This window comes from Diospyros lotus, chromosome 8 (genome assembly GCF_014633365.1).
Source record: "Diospyros lotus cultivar Yz01 chromosome 8, ASM1463336v1, whole genome shotgun sequence".
In the NCBI taxonomy this organism is placed as follows: domain Eukaryota; kingdom Viridiplantae; phylum Streptophyta; class Magnoliopsida; order Ericales; family Ebenaceae; genus Diospyros; species Diospyros lotus.
Window position 1 is genome coordinate 7,651,002 of NC_068345.1, and position 18,044 is coordinate 7,669,045.

An 18,044-nucleotide genomic window follows, 5' to 3' on the forward strand; every position below is an offset into this window, starting at 1 on the left:
GCTATCTTTTTTCCCCTCATTTATAGTCCAACACCTCAATAGGATCCTCCAATTTATGCCATTATATAAAATGAAAAATTAAACTAAGCTCATCATCCATCCCACTAAAAAAATGTTCAAAAGCTCGATATATAAGGGAGGTATTTTGTATATCTTCAAAATGAATAGTCTCTCATTTATTAATAAGGGCATATCTAGATAGATGCCCCAAAAAAGAATAAATGCTCACCATTCATAGCAAAAAACAATCCAATAATACCTAACCAATCCGATTTATAACCTCCATCTTTCTTTATAGTAAAAAAGAATCAAATAATACACCCCATGAGTGGCTCTAATGACAAAAGTAGGTAGTGAACATGCCTGAGATCTCAAATTTGAAATCTCCTGAAAGCGTTATATGAAAATTAAACCATGATTTACCTGAAAATAGGTTGGAGTAAGCCCTACCTCCCCTAAGAATAGTAGGGCGTAAGTTCTGACACTTGGATTATAAAAAAAGAAAAAGAAAATCAAATAATATCTAACCAATTTGATTTATAAGCTCTACCTCTTTGAAACTCTTTCCACGCTCTAGTAAAATCCAACATCAATCCAACACTTAATAAATAAAAGTATAGAATTAGTTATATTTTACAATAAGAACTCCTTTTGAGTTGAGGGGAGGGGGGTTGAAGAAATATTCAATATACATTTTCAACAATCTTTAAAATGATATAAAAACAAAAATTCAAGCATACATCGATAATTACATAAAGGAGACGTATCTAAAACTATAAGTATAAACTATACAAAATTAGAGACGTGTGTGTGACATTATAATAGAACCATAATGTTTGTTGTTCTCATGGCGAAACCAAGCAAATGAAGAACTCGTGGACAAGAAACACAATCCTAATTGCTAGAGAGAAAATTAAATAAAAAAAATTAAGAATTTAACTTCGTAGTTTTCTGAATTCCACTACTCAACACAAAAGGTAATAGATATTAAGTATCATGAAAAAGCTCATAAATTAGCATAAAATATAAAATACCAAATTAACAATGAAAATCCAAAACAAAACAAATTAGCATGAAATTATCGAATAGATACAATGAAATAAACAAATCATCGAAACCATCAAATAACAAATTCATAATTCTATATCCAAAGTCGAAAACAAAATTATTATATGGGCAAAAATAAATGTTAGACTCAAATGTCACATGAGAATAAAATATTTAAAATTTGAGTGTTATGTCCCCTATGAGACTTTGGTACGACTTTTTATGGTTAATTAGAATTTAAGAGTTAATAGGTCAATGATATTATTATTAATAACGTAATATAAGTTAGTTATAATTTATACAACTCTAGTGTATAATGTCAATTATGAAAGTGTCAAACTAGTTCTGTGTGTGAGACAGATTCGTTTAACCCTATAAAAGGAATCATCTTCCTAAAAAAAAATATTTTTTGCTTTATTGCTAAGCTATCTAATGATGGAAATTAGGAATTTGAAGGGTATATGATTTATTAACACAATCAAAATATAATATGATGAGTGAAAGAATTCAATTCAAATTAATTGGTCGTTTCAAAATTAAATGCTTTTCTTCAATGAGTTTTAATAATTACAAGAATCAATGTTGTGATTACAAAATTTAATTTCATATTTAAATCTTCTGTTACCAAATTAAAATTGATTTTATATATAAATATAAATTAATTTGGTAAATTATGATTTGGTCTTTAGCTTTTTTGTTTGTTTTTTTTTTTTAAGCTCGATCGTTGTCTTTAGCTTATTTATGGTTAAGTTTGGGGAATTCATAATAATCATCCCTAATACTTCGGAATTGACTTGGATTTAGATGATCTTTATTCATTGCATAATTTTCGAATGAGATTTTAGAAGTAGGTTTGCACATCTTTCTGTCATGAGATTACCTCATAAGGGAGCCCTTCGAGAGACTTCATGGAAAAATATCTTAGGTTTCCTTTGTTGAAGCCTATCAAGAGAGTCATCTCGAGTGATATCAGATATGTTGACGGTGTCTATTTTTTTTATGAATCATTTATTTAGATAGAAAAAGATTATGTAAACACTTACTTGAAATCTCACTCCTCGTTCGAGAGAATCTCCCAAGCCCTTTTTATAAACCTTTCTCGTTTTTTTTTAGTTCTTATACTTTATTCTTAACTTTTGATCCTTTTTTTAAAAAGATGAACTTCAAAATTTAAAAACGGGTGAAACAAGAAAACGCGAAAATATATATTTTTCACAATAGATTTCGATTATTTCAATCTATTTGACTGAAAAAACTAAATTATAACATTTAAAACTGAACTGATTCAAAAAATTTGATTTTTTACCGAACAATGCTCACTTTTATCTATAGACATAATGGGTCTGGATCAACTCAATTTGCATACTTATTTTAATAAATTTTAAAATAAATTGTGTAGGTACACTTTATTTTTGTACTTATTTTACTTGAAATAAGTAAATACCAACCCTAAAATAAGGCCCATCACAGCCCACCTTTCAACAAACTGTATACCTTTTATTTTGGGCCCATCTTGCTCACCCAGCCCAAAGCAGTTGGTGTTTTTGGTGAATTTCCCTCAAATCATAGCTTTGTTAATATATGTTTTAAATGTATTGTGCATAAATAAATTATTAAACTGCTTGTAACTCAATGTTCTTTATTGAAGGAAAAGAAGAGAAATTTATGCTACCGGCAGGGCACTAACCAACTATGTTGCACGAAAAATTATTTTCTCGTTTTTGAAACGTTTTCAAAACGGTTCTTATTTTCATTTTGGATTTTATTTATGTCTATTTTTATAAAAAAAAAATATCCATTTTTATGTTTCCATTTCTTATTTGAAACATTTCCTGTTTCTGTTTCCGTACAACATAGCTAGTCACTGGCCAATACGGGAAGGAATTATTAATAACTAAGGACTAAGGTTGAGGTTGATGTTGGTGAGGATGTAATTAATTAATTAATTAGAAGTAAAGGGTGGTTTTAATTTATTAATTAATGGCCAATGGGAGGCTATTAGGTGCACATAATTGCAAATTTAGATAATAAAAGGTAGGTGGGTTGGGGAAAGGCAGGGTGGGTGATGATGCAAGGATTGGGACATGCTTCTCACCAGGGCTTCTGCTTTTTAACTTCAACTACTGGATCTCTGTCTCTCTCTAATAAACAAATCCAAGGGATTGTGGCATTTTTTGGATTGAAAAATGGGCTTCCAACCCATAATAGCCCATCAAAATTGATTCTTTTTTTTTTTTTTTTTGGAGGAATCTTAAAAATGGCAATTCAGATTGGACTCTGAAAAGCACATTCCAGGAATCTTATGCATCCATTCTCTCTAAATAAAGGCTAGCCCCTGTGAGAGTGTGAGTGATATGCTAACTACCAACCATTTAAAGAATTCCTTGATATTTCTTAACCTCCTTCAACTTATACTTCCTTAGTGTGTGTCTGTTTTAAGATTTAAGTATCCCTATTTGCTGTAAATAGGAACAAGTACAAACCAATAAGAATGAGAATAGAGAATTAGTTAGGGGGTATCAAGAGCTCAGTTTACAAATATAAAAAAGGGATGAGAGGCGAGGCACAGAAACGGGTAATGATTAATGACGATTTTATCAGTCGTATAACATGTTTTTATTAGAGTAGATTAAAAAAATTATTTGTCATTGTCTCTTCTATGTAACACTTTCTTCAATAAAGATGCGATACATGATTGATGACACTAATATACCAATACCAATTTAGTGATAAGGACAGTCCCAAGTTTATGTTGTTCCATAAATATAGTTATTGATGCAATTAACATTATTATTTTTTATTGATCATATGCTTTCATTAACCATCACATGGAATGAAATAACAAAACAGCACGCCGTAACTTATTTTTCAGAATTTTCAAAATTAACAAAATTATGAATTTTTAATATGAACAGAAGTCGACATATTCGGAAACAAACACACAAAAATTTGCAGTAAACTCAAACGCCCCTCCAAATCGAATCGAGTGGCCTGATTTACTACTGTTCTCGAGTCTACCATAGCGGCAATGCGCCCAGAAGATCAATCAGATTCCGGCGACGTCCAGACGGAGGCCGAGAGCAGACGCCGGGACTTCCATCCCAGAACCAGCCGATTCTTGGCCAATTCCTCCACCCTGTACCCGTCGTTGAACAGTCCCAGCAACAGCTTTGCTTGGCAGTGATTGGCGAAGCTTATCCGGGAGGGAACGAACCCGACAGCACCCAACCATTCCCCCCACGACCCGCCATCCTCCTGCCCCCGGGCCCTGTAGATCCGGCCCAACGACCCGGCTATCCTCGGCCCCAGGAAAACGCGCTCCACCAGTGCCCGTGCCCTGCCCTGCATCGGGAACCCGGCCTCCAGCGAGTCGTAGACCGCTGAGTAATGGTGCAGGGAATCCATGAACCGGCCCACGAACCCTCCATCCCCGGTCGGCCTGACTTCCTCCTCCACCAGGGTCACCAGCCTCGGGTTCAGAGTCTTGGCTCCGGAAAGAAACGAAGCGATCGACTCGGGCGCGCGGTAACTGAAGTGGGGCAAGTGGAGCATGCAATTGAATACCAACGCTTCTCCTCGGACCAACTTCAAAACCGACGGCCGGAACGTCTCGTCGGTATCCAACCGGCATTGGTGAAAAGAGAAGGGCTGGCCAATCGACGCGGCGAAGGCGGTTAAACGGCGGCCGGTCTCTTGGACGGTTCCGATTGAGCGCCGCCCGCCGCCGCGGGATATGGCGGTGATTCTGAGGTGCGGCGCGGGTCCGTCCTTCCTGGACACGAGAGCTTGCATCAAGGAGGCCCATTGGATCCCCTCCATGATGTCGTAATCCAAGATGTGGACCCTCCGGTCGTGCGCCACGGCCTCCAGAATGGCTTGGTTGGCCGTGAAGTGGCCGAACTTAACGTACGGCGACATATCCTGGAGCAGCTGGAATGCCGCGATGACGTCCGTTTGATGCTGATCATCACGGTGGTGGGGTCCATTGGACATGATTTGCTTACCGTGCGCCCCGCAGGTGCCTTCTACCAGGCCCTGCAGGGCGTCTGTAAAATGCGCCGCCAGCCGCTCCATGTTGGAGCCGTCGGTCGGGGAGACCAACTCCTTGAGCCGAACCAATATCACGCGAGCCAGATCTCGGCTCTTGCTGCCGTCGGTGACGGCCTCCGCGGCGGCGACCAGGAGGTGGACCAGCCTCAGGCCCTTGAAGTCGTCGGCCCCGCCCATTTCTCCGTCTTCCACGGCCGTCCCGGAGGACAGAGAGTTGCAGGGCAAGCCGTCTTGGTGGCCGGGGGTGCTGTGGTCGATCATGGAGTCGATGAGGTCGTGGAAGTCGTCGGGGACGCCGGAGAGCTCCTCCCAGTCGACGACCGGCGACCAGTCGTCCCAGTTGCAGGCAAGGTCGTCGTCGGTGGAGGTGATGGTGGTTGTGCTGTAACCGGATAAGTCTAGTTCGGCGACGGCGTCGTCCACCATCATGGCCATAGCTGAAGCCGAAACTAGAGCCAGAGCTAGAACTAGAAGAGCGAGCTCCAGATGGAGGAGTTTTCAGGGTACTGTGAACTGTTGGTGGTGTGACGAAGGAGGTGAACCGAATCAAGAGAACACCGGAGGTTGGAATTCCGAGGAGGCTAGCTTTGGAGGAATTAATGATAAAATTAAGCGGTATTAATTAATATTATCAAACTAAACTAAGGTGGGGGAGGGGGTTACTGATCCATAAACTTAGGCCTTAGGGTTTTGCTTTTATACTCTCGTACGGCTGGGTCGTATATCATTCATCACTCATCAGCCACCCTATTTTACGTTTTTACCCCTCAACTCAACTTTCATTGGCTTACATCCCTTTCCTGCCATGCTTATATAATTTGAGTATAAAAATTATGATCAAGTCAATATTTTATAAATTATACCATGCCCTCAATACATAAATTAAAGAACAAGTGAGTGATACCTCATGGTTAGTATCAATTTGATATTTAACTTAAATAAGGCTTAAAAATTTATCTGTAATTTACTTTTTCAATCAAAATTAAAGACATAAGAGATGAAAAATCGCGTTAAAACGATAATCTCAAATATAAATTATATTATTTATTTTTATAATTTGACATAATTAATAACAATTTTTTTAAAAAGTAAAAAAAATCAGGGAAGCATTATATTTTTCTCCATCCATCTTCTTAATTCCCACTTTCTCTCACTCTTCTAAAAATAAAAATAAAAATAAAATGATATTATTTGGTCATGTACCAAATTACCTCCAAGACATGTGTTGTCTCTTTCTAATCATCCTCAATTTGAAACTAATTTGTGAGCAAATTCTAATAACATAGGAATTAAGGAAGGAAGGACACATTAATTAATTAGGCATACAAAGATTTAAATAAAAAATTAAAATATATATGTACATAAATATATATATATTTTAATTCTAATAATTAACAGAATAATTAGATATTATAATCTCTTATTATTATCCAATCAAAATCTTACAAATATTAAAGAAAGAAAGAAAGGAGTGTTGTATAGAAGAAGCGATTCACATATATAAAATATGAAACACTGTTTTGTTTTCAAATGAATAGATTAAGAGATCCACGTCGTACGTATTAAACAATGTATTATGTATACTAATTGTTTTGATTAACGTCTTATTAAAATAATATTATTACCAGGTTAATGTAGCTTTAGAGTTTTAGACTATGTCACGTGTCATTGTTATGTCCAAGAGCTAGCATGCCATCGATCTCGAAAATGATATTTCCACAAACAAAATTCTTAATTCAAATATATATATATATATATATTATTAATTGTTGTAAAATGGCTGGCTGGCTGGCTACATGTAGATGGCAGTAAACGGGTGAGTAGGCACAACAGACCAAAGCCCAAGATTGAGGCCAACTGAATTACCCAACAGTGAGGAGCCAAAACGAAGAGTAAGTCCCAGCGGAGCGGCAGCGAATGATTGAGCCCCTCCTCCTCCTCCTTTATACCCTTTCGCTTTGGGAACAACGTCAATTTGAAAGCTCAGTGAGTTTGTCCGATTGGTCTTCTTCTTCCGAATTTACGACGACGTATCAGTACAGTTCATACATACAATATATGAGTTTGAGTCGTGTAAGTAAAACTAATTAACAATCTTTAATCATGGCATCAATAATAATTAACTTGTATAATTAGTCACATAATCATGATTATTATTGAGCTGGTCCTTTAAGGAAGGAGCAGGATGGGTTAATTAAAAGTAAACCCATTCCATTCAAAGAGGGTGAGTTGGTTGACCGGTCTCTAGCCGGCTCCAGCCGTCCGGCCTTCCATCCATCACCACTTGAGCTCTTATTTGGGTGCGTATGTATGGAAATCACTGTTTTACTTTACTGAGGGAGGTTGATTTATATATATATTTAAATCATATATGTCTGACCCTTCAACAAATAAGTTACAAGCAAAAAGGAGACACGAAATCAACACGGGCATGGCGTAACAATAAAATATTAGGAGAATAATAAAAATATCAGAGGTAGGGTCATATTGTGTCTTATCGTTCTTTAGAAAGTCTTATCTACATAACATAAGAAGAAATTCACGAAAAGAACAATCGTTTCTTAAAAGTTCACTTTAAATGTGTATAAATTATGATTGTATTTAAATTTATTTAGAGAGTGAATCAAAAAAAATATCACTCTTCCTAAAATTAATCGAACGAAACTCAAAACTTAAATAAAAAAAAAAAGAAGATGAAAATCAAACATCCATTGCCATTAAACAAGGACTTAGGAAATAATTTGTATAAATCATCGAAACTATTACCTGTATTTATGGGTTGAGATGAAGATTAAACAAGAATCAAACGAACAAAATTAGATTAGTTTAGCTCAAAATCAACTTGATTCTTAGAAGTCACATGATATATTTTGGTTAATACAAAACACCCACCCCCAAAATGTATAAGCCACATGAATATGATATACAATAAAGATATAATTATTATAAAAAATATGGGAAGAGGAAGAGGGAATGTCTCCTGTCCTACAGGATGGAAGGCCGAATGGATCACGTCACGTCAAGGGCCCCAAAAATACTAAATCGGACGAGTCAAGATGAATATTAATTGGGTTCCCTTGATGCCTTTTAGATCAACGTCACTTGAGCTTGATGCAGTGATGTGACCATTGGAGAGCGTGTCGGGACCCACCTTTCGTAAACTCCAACTGAGTGACTCACCGAGTCGCATGGCATTGCTCGGATCAACCCTTGCAAGCACCGATAAATACAACCGCTAGGGTAACGGGGGAACGTTACTACGGGGCATCTCGTGAACTATTCGGCTAACAGTTTTGAGTTGTTGGACATTGGTACGTTGTTTTAAAGGTTTTGAATTCTGAGCTTTTCAAACTTAAATTGCTTTCTTTAATGTTACAAAAATTAAATTAATAAGATTTATTAACAACATATATTCTCTTAAAAAAATAAGATATAAAAAATATTTTAAATAAAAATATTTTTTATTATATTTATTAAATTTATCTAAAAATCCTTGAATATACACGACACATGTGTGCCAAAAGACCAAAATTATCCTCACACGTGCAAACGCTTATTATCGACTACTTGTCGTTAATCCCTAATAGTCATTGTTAACTGCGTCAATTATCGTTTTTGCTAATTTTTTATTGTTCCAATGGCTTCTTCAATCATTGTGATTGATCGTCGATCCTCTCTTATCGACGAGACCTCTTGTTTTGTCTTTTCTAATCATAGTCTTCCCAATCAATAGTGTCTCTAATCATTCGTCTTATTCTTAAGTCACAACAACTTATCGTCCATTCAACTGGTTCATATTCCTCGATTGACAGCTTATTCTTCTCTTCGCCTTCCATCACCACCACCAATGTTTTTTTTATCATCGATTGTCTTCCATCATAGCCGACAGTCATTTTCATCTTCCACCATAGCCATTGTACTACACTCTTTCTTCCATCCTCTATATTTGTAGCCGACCACTTCTTTTACCTTGTTATTGGTTGTTTCTTGTCCATCCAGATCGCCTACCCAGTCTCATTGCTAGGCAACATCTCTGCCAATCCCCCCATCTACTACAGGTCCCTTTTGTCCTAACTCATTTTCTTCTCCATTTTCTATATCCCAATCGTTGTCGATCATTAAAGGAAGAAGTTATGGCAAAAATGATGGTTGACAACAAAAGTAACTTTTGGCATTTCAGTGCACATGTGTTGTATGTTCTAATTCAATTCCAAGAATATATACAATTAATTAAAAAATATATGATTTGAAGGTATAATTGAAACAACGAAAAATTTAGATGATCATATAAAAAAAAACGTAAAAAATACAATAACAAAAATATGAGTTTAGCCAAATTAAAATGAGTAATTAACATTCATATTAATACTTAAAAACAAATCTTTCCTTCTCACCAAATTACACACAGTAGTAGCATAAAAAGATATTAACGATAAATAATATATACGTTTAGATTAGAAAAAGTCTCTTTTTAAAAAAAAAAAATGAATTCTATCCTAATCAGTTGTACTTTTAATTCAAAGAATCTTAATTATAGACGAATACAAAAAAATTGAACTTTTCGAGGCCCGTCATCACAGGTCAATTTTACGGACGGTAAGAACGTACACAATTAGTCAACGAATCCAACGGCTGCAATCGTTCGGTCGGCGGCCGAAGTCAAAGTACGTTGTCAACCGTCAGCCCTGTAACTATTGGATGACCTGTGAAAAAGAATAAATAAAATAAAAAAATTGGGAGACCTAGAGGGTGACGTAACTATGATATGACGTGGCGCTATCAGAGCGGTTAGTAGGTTGAGCTATATCTCGCTATAAAATAATCGGACGGTCAAGTAGGTGTCAGTTGAAGTGAAGCGGAGGTGTTTCTGGAAACACAGCACGCGATCCCTTCTCTGGTCAAAGGCCCTGTTTGGGCGGCCTTTCTGTGACATGACCGTTGAGAAATTTTTGGATTTTGAATTAATTATTGATGAAACGTCATTTACTTCGTTTGCAAAAATCATTGTCACAAATATATATATATATAATGTGTTAATTATTATTTAAAAAGAAATATATTTTATATTTAAATAAGTTATATTTATTAATTTTATTTTAGTAATTAAATATTTGTATTAATTAAAGATGTTCAATTGTTCTAAATTGGATTATATTAGAACTCAAATTAGCAAAAACCAAACTTAATAAAAGTAGGACTAACCAATTTAGCCAACCTTGAACCGGTTCAATTTACATATAATGTGATGTAAATCATGTATATTACATATATCGATAATGTTAAGTTGCTCGTGCCAGATAAGAAGGGGTGTAGCCCCATCACTCTCATACATCCTCCTTGCATGTTGTGTTGAGCAAACTCGACGCAAGTAAAAGAACAAATCTATTGCATATATATAACAATATATATTACATATATATATATTATATGGTATTTATATAGTATGTGTACAATGTACGTTATTATATGCATGCAATAATATATATACTATTGTATTTATTTGGTCTTCCATTTAAAATTGGGATTGCATTGAAGTGGACTAAAGATCAATTTTTCAAATTGAAGACCTAATCGAACTTATTTGATTTGAGAGTGGACTCAAACCAAAATTTGAACATCTCTATAAGATTTTTTTTTATTTTTTATTTCACACCAAAGAAAATTAGTGATTACTATTGTTTAAGTGTATAATAGATATGGTTTTTTGTTGGGTATGTTCTACGAGTACGTGCCTTTTAGTGTAAATGATACATTCACTAGGAGGCAATACTATATAACTATATACAAACCTTTTATAAGTGAACTTATAAAAAGGTGTAAATTATTGTGTTTAATTTTTTGATACGTCAAAAATAACTAAAAGGGTCGGTGACTAAAGATATGAAAAATTAAAATCTACAACTTCATGATTGTCGGCTAACGAAGATTGACAACGTAGCGGGGGAGGATCGTGTTTTGTTTATTCTTATTTTATTATAAGTAAAAGTTTATTAAAAGATTAAAAAAATTAAAAAGTTTAAAATAATTTTTTGAACTAAAATGTGTAAATTTCTTCATACACGGGATCTCATACAATGCGCAAACTAGATAAATTTGACATTTAAAAATTCTTTCGAATATTTTAAAAAAAGGATAATCAATTATTTATAAAGAATTCTAATTTTAAAAGTATTTTAAAATATTGGGATAAACATCATCCATAAGAATTCTAATCTTAATAGGTTTTGAAAAGTAATAATTATAATTCTAACAAAATTAGGAAATGTTAAGATAATAGTTATTTATGAGAATCCTAGTCTCGAACTAATTAGAATTGCTCTATATTTTTCTATAAATAAGTCGACACTCATTTCAGAAAAGATACATTTTTAATATTAATTTTAATATAATTTTTATCATTTTCAGTGCTTGACTTAATTATTGGAGTGTTTGCACGAGAATTTCTTCACACTCTTTAATTGTATTTTTTCTTACAGACTTAGATAAATAAACGATAATATTTTTCGTCAAATAAATTTATTATTATACAACAACTCCATTCTTAACTTTTATAACTATGTCCATGTCCAAAAAGGGAATCCCGTATTCAGCCTCAATGGGGAATAGAGATTCTTGAGCTTGATCTAATTCTGTGGCCTTAATAAATGCATTTGTGCCATGGAGTTAGAATGCATTTGTGTACAACTAAGGAAAATTAGTTAATTTAATTTGAGGTAGGATTTGTTAATTTAATTTGAAATCAATTATAATGGTAGATCAAACTTTTAGACCCCGTTTTCTTTTGTATTTTAATTTTAAATTTATTTTTAATTTTATATTTTGAGTATTTATTTTTAAAAATTAAAAACGCACTCTATTTGTGATTTTAAAAAAATAAAAAACTAAAAAAATATTTATTTTAAAATTATAATGGCAGATCAAACCCTTAATATCCCTTCTCTTCTCTTCAATTAAGTTGTAATCCTCTACTAGAATGGTTCATTTCAAAATACATTAATTAATTTTGTACCCATTCATCTAACTTCAAATTTGGCATCTTTTTAATATTAAATCATAACTTACGGGGAATATTTTTTTTTAAAACATTTAACCCCAAACATTTTAATAAAAAGAAAAAGAATTCTTATAATTAACAACTCAAACCCAGTAAATATATCTTATTAAAACTTGCTGCAATTCATAATAATTGTTTATAATATGGATGCCACTATATATATATATGATTAAGAAAATTGAGGGTGTGGCAGTGAGTGCAGTGCAGTTAATTAAACCTAAGACGTCACCATCGAAGAAAAGAAGATGGTGATGAAAGCAGGAAGATTGATTGAATATTAAAACAAAAACAAAAACAAAAAATGGAGTCAAATATATATATGTACTTGAAGATTAATTAAACAAACAAACAAACAAACATCAACGTCTAATGTCATTAAAGAGGAATTGTCAACTCCTTCATATATACTTACTGATTGAATGAGCTTTGAACTTACGGATCCGCTGAGTATATGCCCCGCAGGAGGTGACCAATTTGTTCCATGTACACGCACGAGATTCCCTTCCCTTCCCTTCCCTTCCCCATATATATTTAATAAACAAGAAAGAAAGAAAGAAACAGTTGTTGAAAGTGCCTCCCCATTAAAGCAAACCAACCAACCTACCTCACAGCTGCTGAGTTATAGACTTAAGATCGAGGAGTTGGCTGCAGCTGCAGGGCTCCCATTATTCATTCATTAATTAGCTCCTACAAATATCCATCCACTGCGAATTCCAGAGCCAATTGCTCTTCTTACTTCACTGTACTGCTTCTGCTTCTGCTTGATATTGATGAGATGAGATGAGCATTAGAAAGAAAGAAAGAAAGAATGGAAGAAACAAAAATGGGCACTGTTTATGAAACAACCGGCAAGTCAGTGCAATTACAACTAGAATTGATTAATATGATCCGAAGAGGACGACATTGGAGAGCTTGAGTGAGTTGGGTTTGTTTTTCTCCTTGTCTTTGTCCAAGATTCATCACACAAATTGACAGCATTCTGGGGATAAACAATTAAATGATCTCAACAAAAACAAATGATGATGAGGATGAGCACAACTAGCCTACTAGCCAGTTATTCTAATCAAATATATATATATATATGTATGTATATATATCTTTAAACTTATTGGTTACTTATGGTGCTAATCTAAAGAGTTTGTTCCTTTCTTGACTGGTCTAATCACGCATGGTTAGAGAGAATTAATATTGTCAGTACATGATTACGGCAACACCTAAGTTAATTAATTCATTAATTAATTGTTCACACATATTTTTAGTTTAAAAGCTTGGTAGCCAGGCATCCATGATTTTGAATTGTCCCCACCTTTATGGAACAAATTTATTTGGATGCAGGATTAATAACAAAGAAACCCCCCCAATGCCCATTGACCTAATTTCTTTAGGTCTTTTTAGTTATGTACTTTTAGAGATATTTTTCAATAAATTTTTATGTTGTTTATTTTGAGTAACATCAAATTTGCTCGAAACAATCATATTGAGAGAGAAAAGAGGACGTGGGTCCTATGGGAGGGGGTGGAACTCACACACTCACCCCTTATTAGCTCGCGTCGGACATGAACAACGGATCATTCCTCTTAAAAAGTATAATTATACATATATAATATAAAAAAATAAAAAATAAAGCTCGTACTGTAATATTGTTGTTTACTCGTCTTTGTAAATTAAAATTTGAGTATAATTTATTATTCTAAAATTTTTGTGGGTCTTTGCAAGCATTATTATTATTATTATTATTATTATTATTATTATAAGTTTAGTTAATTTATATTTATAAATAAACATTTTTCTTTTGTACTTGCAGAATTGGGAGATGAAGTAATAGATGACAATGAACAAGTGATGGATATATATTATTCAATTCCATTGACCAATTTGTAGGGTGGAAGCCGGTGAATTACCTGTTGAAGATGGATGCTAGAAAGTGTTAATACAAAGAGAGAATAAATATATGTAATGGGCTTCTGTAATTGTGTCTTTATACACTTGATTTGAACGTCTGATCAACCACAAAGGAACAACCCCATTGGCTTAATTACTTCACTCTTAATTACATATATTAATTAATTATGGTCCAAACTGTATTTTACTTAAAGAAGAAAATGACATTTCATAATCTTATTATCATGACTTTTTCCATAACCCTATTTCCTTCGGAGTTGGAGGGAAATAAAACACTATTTGTCTATTTTCTTTTTTCTTTTTTTTATCAAATTCTATTACTTTTGATCGTACTTTCTCTAATTTTTATGAAAAAATTCTTATCGTATAAAAATAGTTAAATATAAATTACGTAAAAATATAAAAAAAAGACAAGTCAACTAAACTTTTGTATTTACACAATTGCTCAAGATTAGTTGTTCTAATTCATATAATTAGAAGACACCATCTCATAAGAGAAGATTTAAATTATGGTATAAAAAATAGAATCGAACAAAACTTACAATAAATTCAATAAAAAAAAATTCTAAGATCGTAAGAGTTGAACGTGAAACTTAAAGAATTAGTAAAGTTTTTGTCTTGCCACTAAACTAAGACTCTATTGACAAATTTAAACATTAATTAGTATGCCATATTGCCACACACACACACACACACACACACATATATATATACTTGCATTATAATAAGCATTCCTCCACAAGGAACAAATTGCTAGAGAATAGCTACTCTCAATGAATTTTATGTGGGCAAATAGCAAAAAAAAATTCAAACTTTTTCTCAAATTTATAAATTTATTTAAACGTTTTAATTTTAATAATTATATCCCAATTAACTCAATTAAGCACAATTTTATCCAACACCTAAAATTAATTTATGAGATATTTGTTATTATTAAAGTGACAAGTCACACATTTAAAATATATATAGATATATAAAAGAATATGACTCATATATATAATTTTATTTTTTATTTATTTATACTTGTACACGTGGGTCTCACTCATATTTTTTTAATGATAAGTGACATGCCACATTAATAATGACATATGCCTTCCAAACTAATTTTAAGTGTTGGATAAAGTTATATCAAATTAAACCAATTGAGATATAATTGATAAAATTGAAATTAACATTTTGATAAATTTATAAATTCGTAAAAAAAATTGAAATTTTCTTTTATTTGCCCATCATTTTATGCATAAAGCTACTACTAACACACACTTGGCAACCTAACACATCACTATGCTTTAATTTAAGAATCAAAATGATTTTATGTGTTAAGTGTTACGTAGCCAAATGTCTAATGATTAATTAATCCTCCAATTGTGTCGATAATCTCGAGTCATTTGGAATCTTAACAAGTAAGCCTAAAATAATTGGGTGCTTTAGTTTTGTTGTACACATCGGAGACTATATTTGAGGGTCACTAATGTCACCATTCATATCCATTGCTTAAATATGGAGATTTAAACTTAAACCATGGCGCCTAATAAAGCTAAAGTCCCCTACGTGATCTCTTGTTAGGGTCTTGTGGTCCTCCCCATCAATTGGGCACTTTTCTATTAATTAAGACAGTGACACCATGCATGATTATCATGGAATTAATGGAGCCTTTAGGGTAGAGACAAGATGGATGATTAGTTACGTGTTTGTTGTCTTCTAATTTGTTTAATCATCTATGCATGCATGTATACATATATATGGCTTTCAATCATTAGTAGGAGTAAAGTTATTTAATGTAATTGTAATATCACCATACCATGTTAATACGGTATCATAATTTAATTTGATGCAGAAAGAGGTAGAGAATGGATAACGATGAAAAATATTCTCTTTTTATTTAAAAGAGCTAAGAAAATGAATGAGATTGAATATTATTAAGTCATAAATAATACAATATACTGTTACTATGAATTATACAAATATTAAGATTAGTATGATTCATATAAAAACATCATAACCTTCCTATTATTTCCTATTATTTTCATCATTTACACTTTCTCTCACAAAAATGGAGATTTGGAATAGATTGTCGAAATACAATAATAAATTTATTTAATTGGAGACGTTATTGTTAAGCTGGGTGAAGTTGCAAAAAAGAAAATAGTTAGAGGGCGCGAGAAGGTCTCCGTGCAGATACTTTAATATTTAAGTCAGACACTGAAAATAATGAAAATTGTATTGAAATCAGTATCAAAGACGTATATTTTTTTAAAATGAGTGTCTGCTTATTTATAGAGGAATATAAAATAATCATAAGTAGTTTAGGATTAGAATTCTTATAGATAACGTCTATCTTGACATTTTGAAACTTGTTAGGATTATGATTCTTATATTTTGGAACCCGTTAGGATTATGATTTTTATGGATGATATTCATTCCAAGATTCTGAAATCATTTTAGAATTAAAATTCTTTATGGATAATTATTTATTATTTTATTAAAATATTTTAAAAAAATTTCAAATGTCAGAGTTATTTAGTTTGTGTGTTGTGCGAGACTCTCCTATGGGAAAATTTACACTTTTTAGCCCAAAGAGTTATTTTGGGCTTTTAAGCTTTTTTGGTATTTCAATAAGCTTTTTCCCATGACATAACAATTGCTCCCCACTCTTTCATTCAAGTTTCTTGGGTGGAAGAGTAAATTGTGTCGTGACTTACCCTTGTTTCTATTTCATTTGATGATTGTTGTTGATCTTAAATCATTCTTGCACTTGTATTTTCGATTTTTAGATCATTCTTGCATTTTCACGCTTTGACATTTGAACTGTTCTTGCACATTTGCGTTTCAGTTCTTGGACTATTCTCACACTTTCGTGCTTTGATTTTTAGACTATTCTTGCTCATTCACACTTCAAATTTTTAAACCATTCTCACGCATTCACCCTTTCAAATTTTTGAATCGTTCTCGCGCATTCGCATTTTAATTTTTAGATAGTTGTGTGTGTTTGGGGTGAGTCTTTCGTCCTTTGACGCAAGTAACCCCCAAACATTTAGCAGGTCTTCATCATTCCGCATGTGTTTGAGGTGAATCTTTTGTTAGTCGATGCAAATGACTCCCAAATATCTTAATATGATATTATAATTTAATTTGATGCAGAAAGAGGGAGAGAATGGATAATAATGAAAAATATTATTATTTTTATTTAAAAGAGCTATGAAAATGAATGAGATTGAATATTATTAAGTAATGAATAACAAATTATACTATTATGATGAATTATAAAAATATTAAGATTAGTTTGATTCATATAAAAACATTAGAAGCTCCCTATTATTTTCATCCCACATAGTTTCTCTCACGAAAATGGAGCTTTAGATTAGATTGGATGGCATATTCTTTATCCAATTTTATTCTGTTGTTGTCAAAATACAATAATAAATTTATTTAACTGGAAGTATCATCATCAAGTTACCTGAGTGTACAAGAAAGAAAACAGTTAGAGAGCGTGAAGAGATCTTCGTGCAAATACTCTAATACTTAAGTTAGACATTAAAAACGATGAAAGTCGTATTAAAACCAATATTAGAGATGTACATTTTCTAAAATGAGTGCATACTTATTTATAGAGAGATATAAAGTAAACCTAAATAGTCCAAGATCATGATTCTTATAGATAATGTGTGTCTTGACATTTTAAAACTTGTAAAGATTATGATTCTTACATTTTGGAACCCGTTAGGATTAAAATTCTTATAGATGATATTTATTCTAATATTTTAAAATTATTTTAAAATTAAAATTCTTTATAAATAATTGCCTATCATTTTCTTGAAATATTCGAACTTCGAAATTATCTAATTTGCGCGTTGTATAGGACCCCCCTCCAAAAAAAAAAAAAAAAAAATTATAGGGAAATTTCCACCTAAATCCAAAGAGTTATTTTGGACTTTTGGGCATTTTTGGTCATTCAATGAATTTTTTCCTATGATACAACAATTGTTCCCTA

General features: G+C 32.7%; 1 protein-coding gene across 1 annotated transcript; it reads right to left on the reverse strand.

Annotated features, from left to right (window-relative positions):
- Positions 1–3,831: 3,831 nt before the first annotated feature.
- Positions 3,832–5,776, reverse strand: LOC127808275 (protein NODULATION SIGNALING PATHWAY 2). The gene has a single exon (XM_052346741.1). The coding sequence runs from the start codon at positions 5,530–5,532 to the stop codon at positions 4,090–4,092; it is 1,443 nt and encodes a 480-aa protein (XP_052202701.1). The 5' UTR covers positions 5,533–5,776; the 3' UTR covers positions 3,832–4,089.
- Between the last annotated feature and the right edge of the window lie 12,268 nt (positions 5,777–18,044).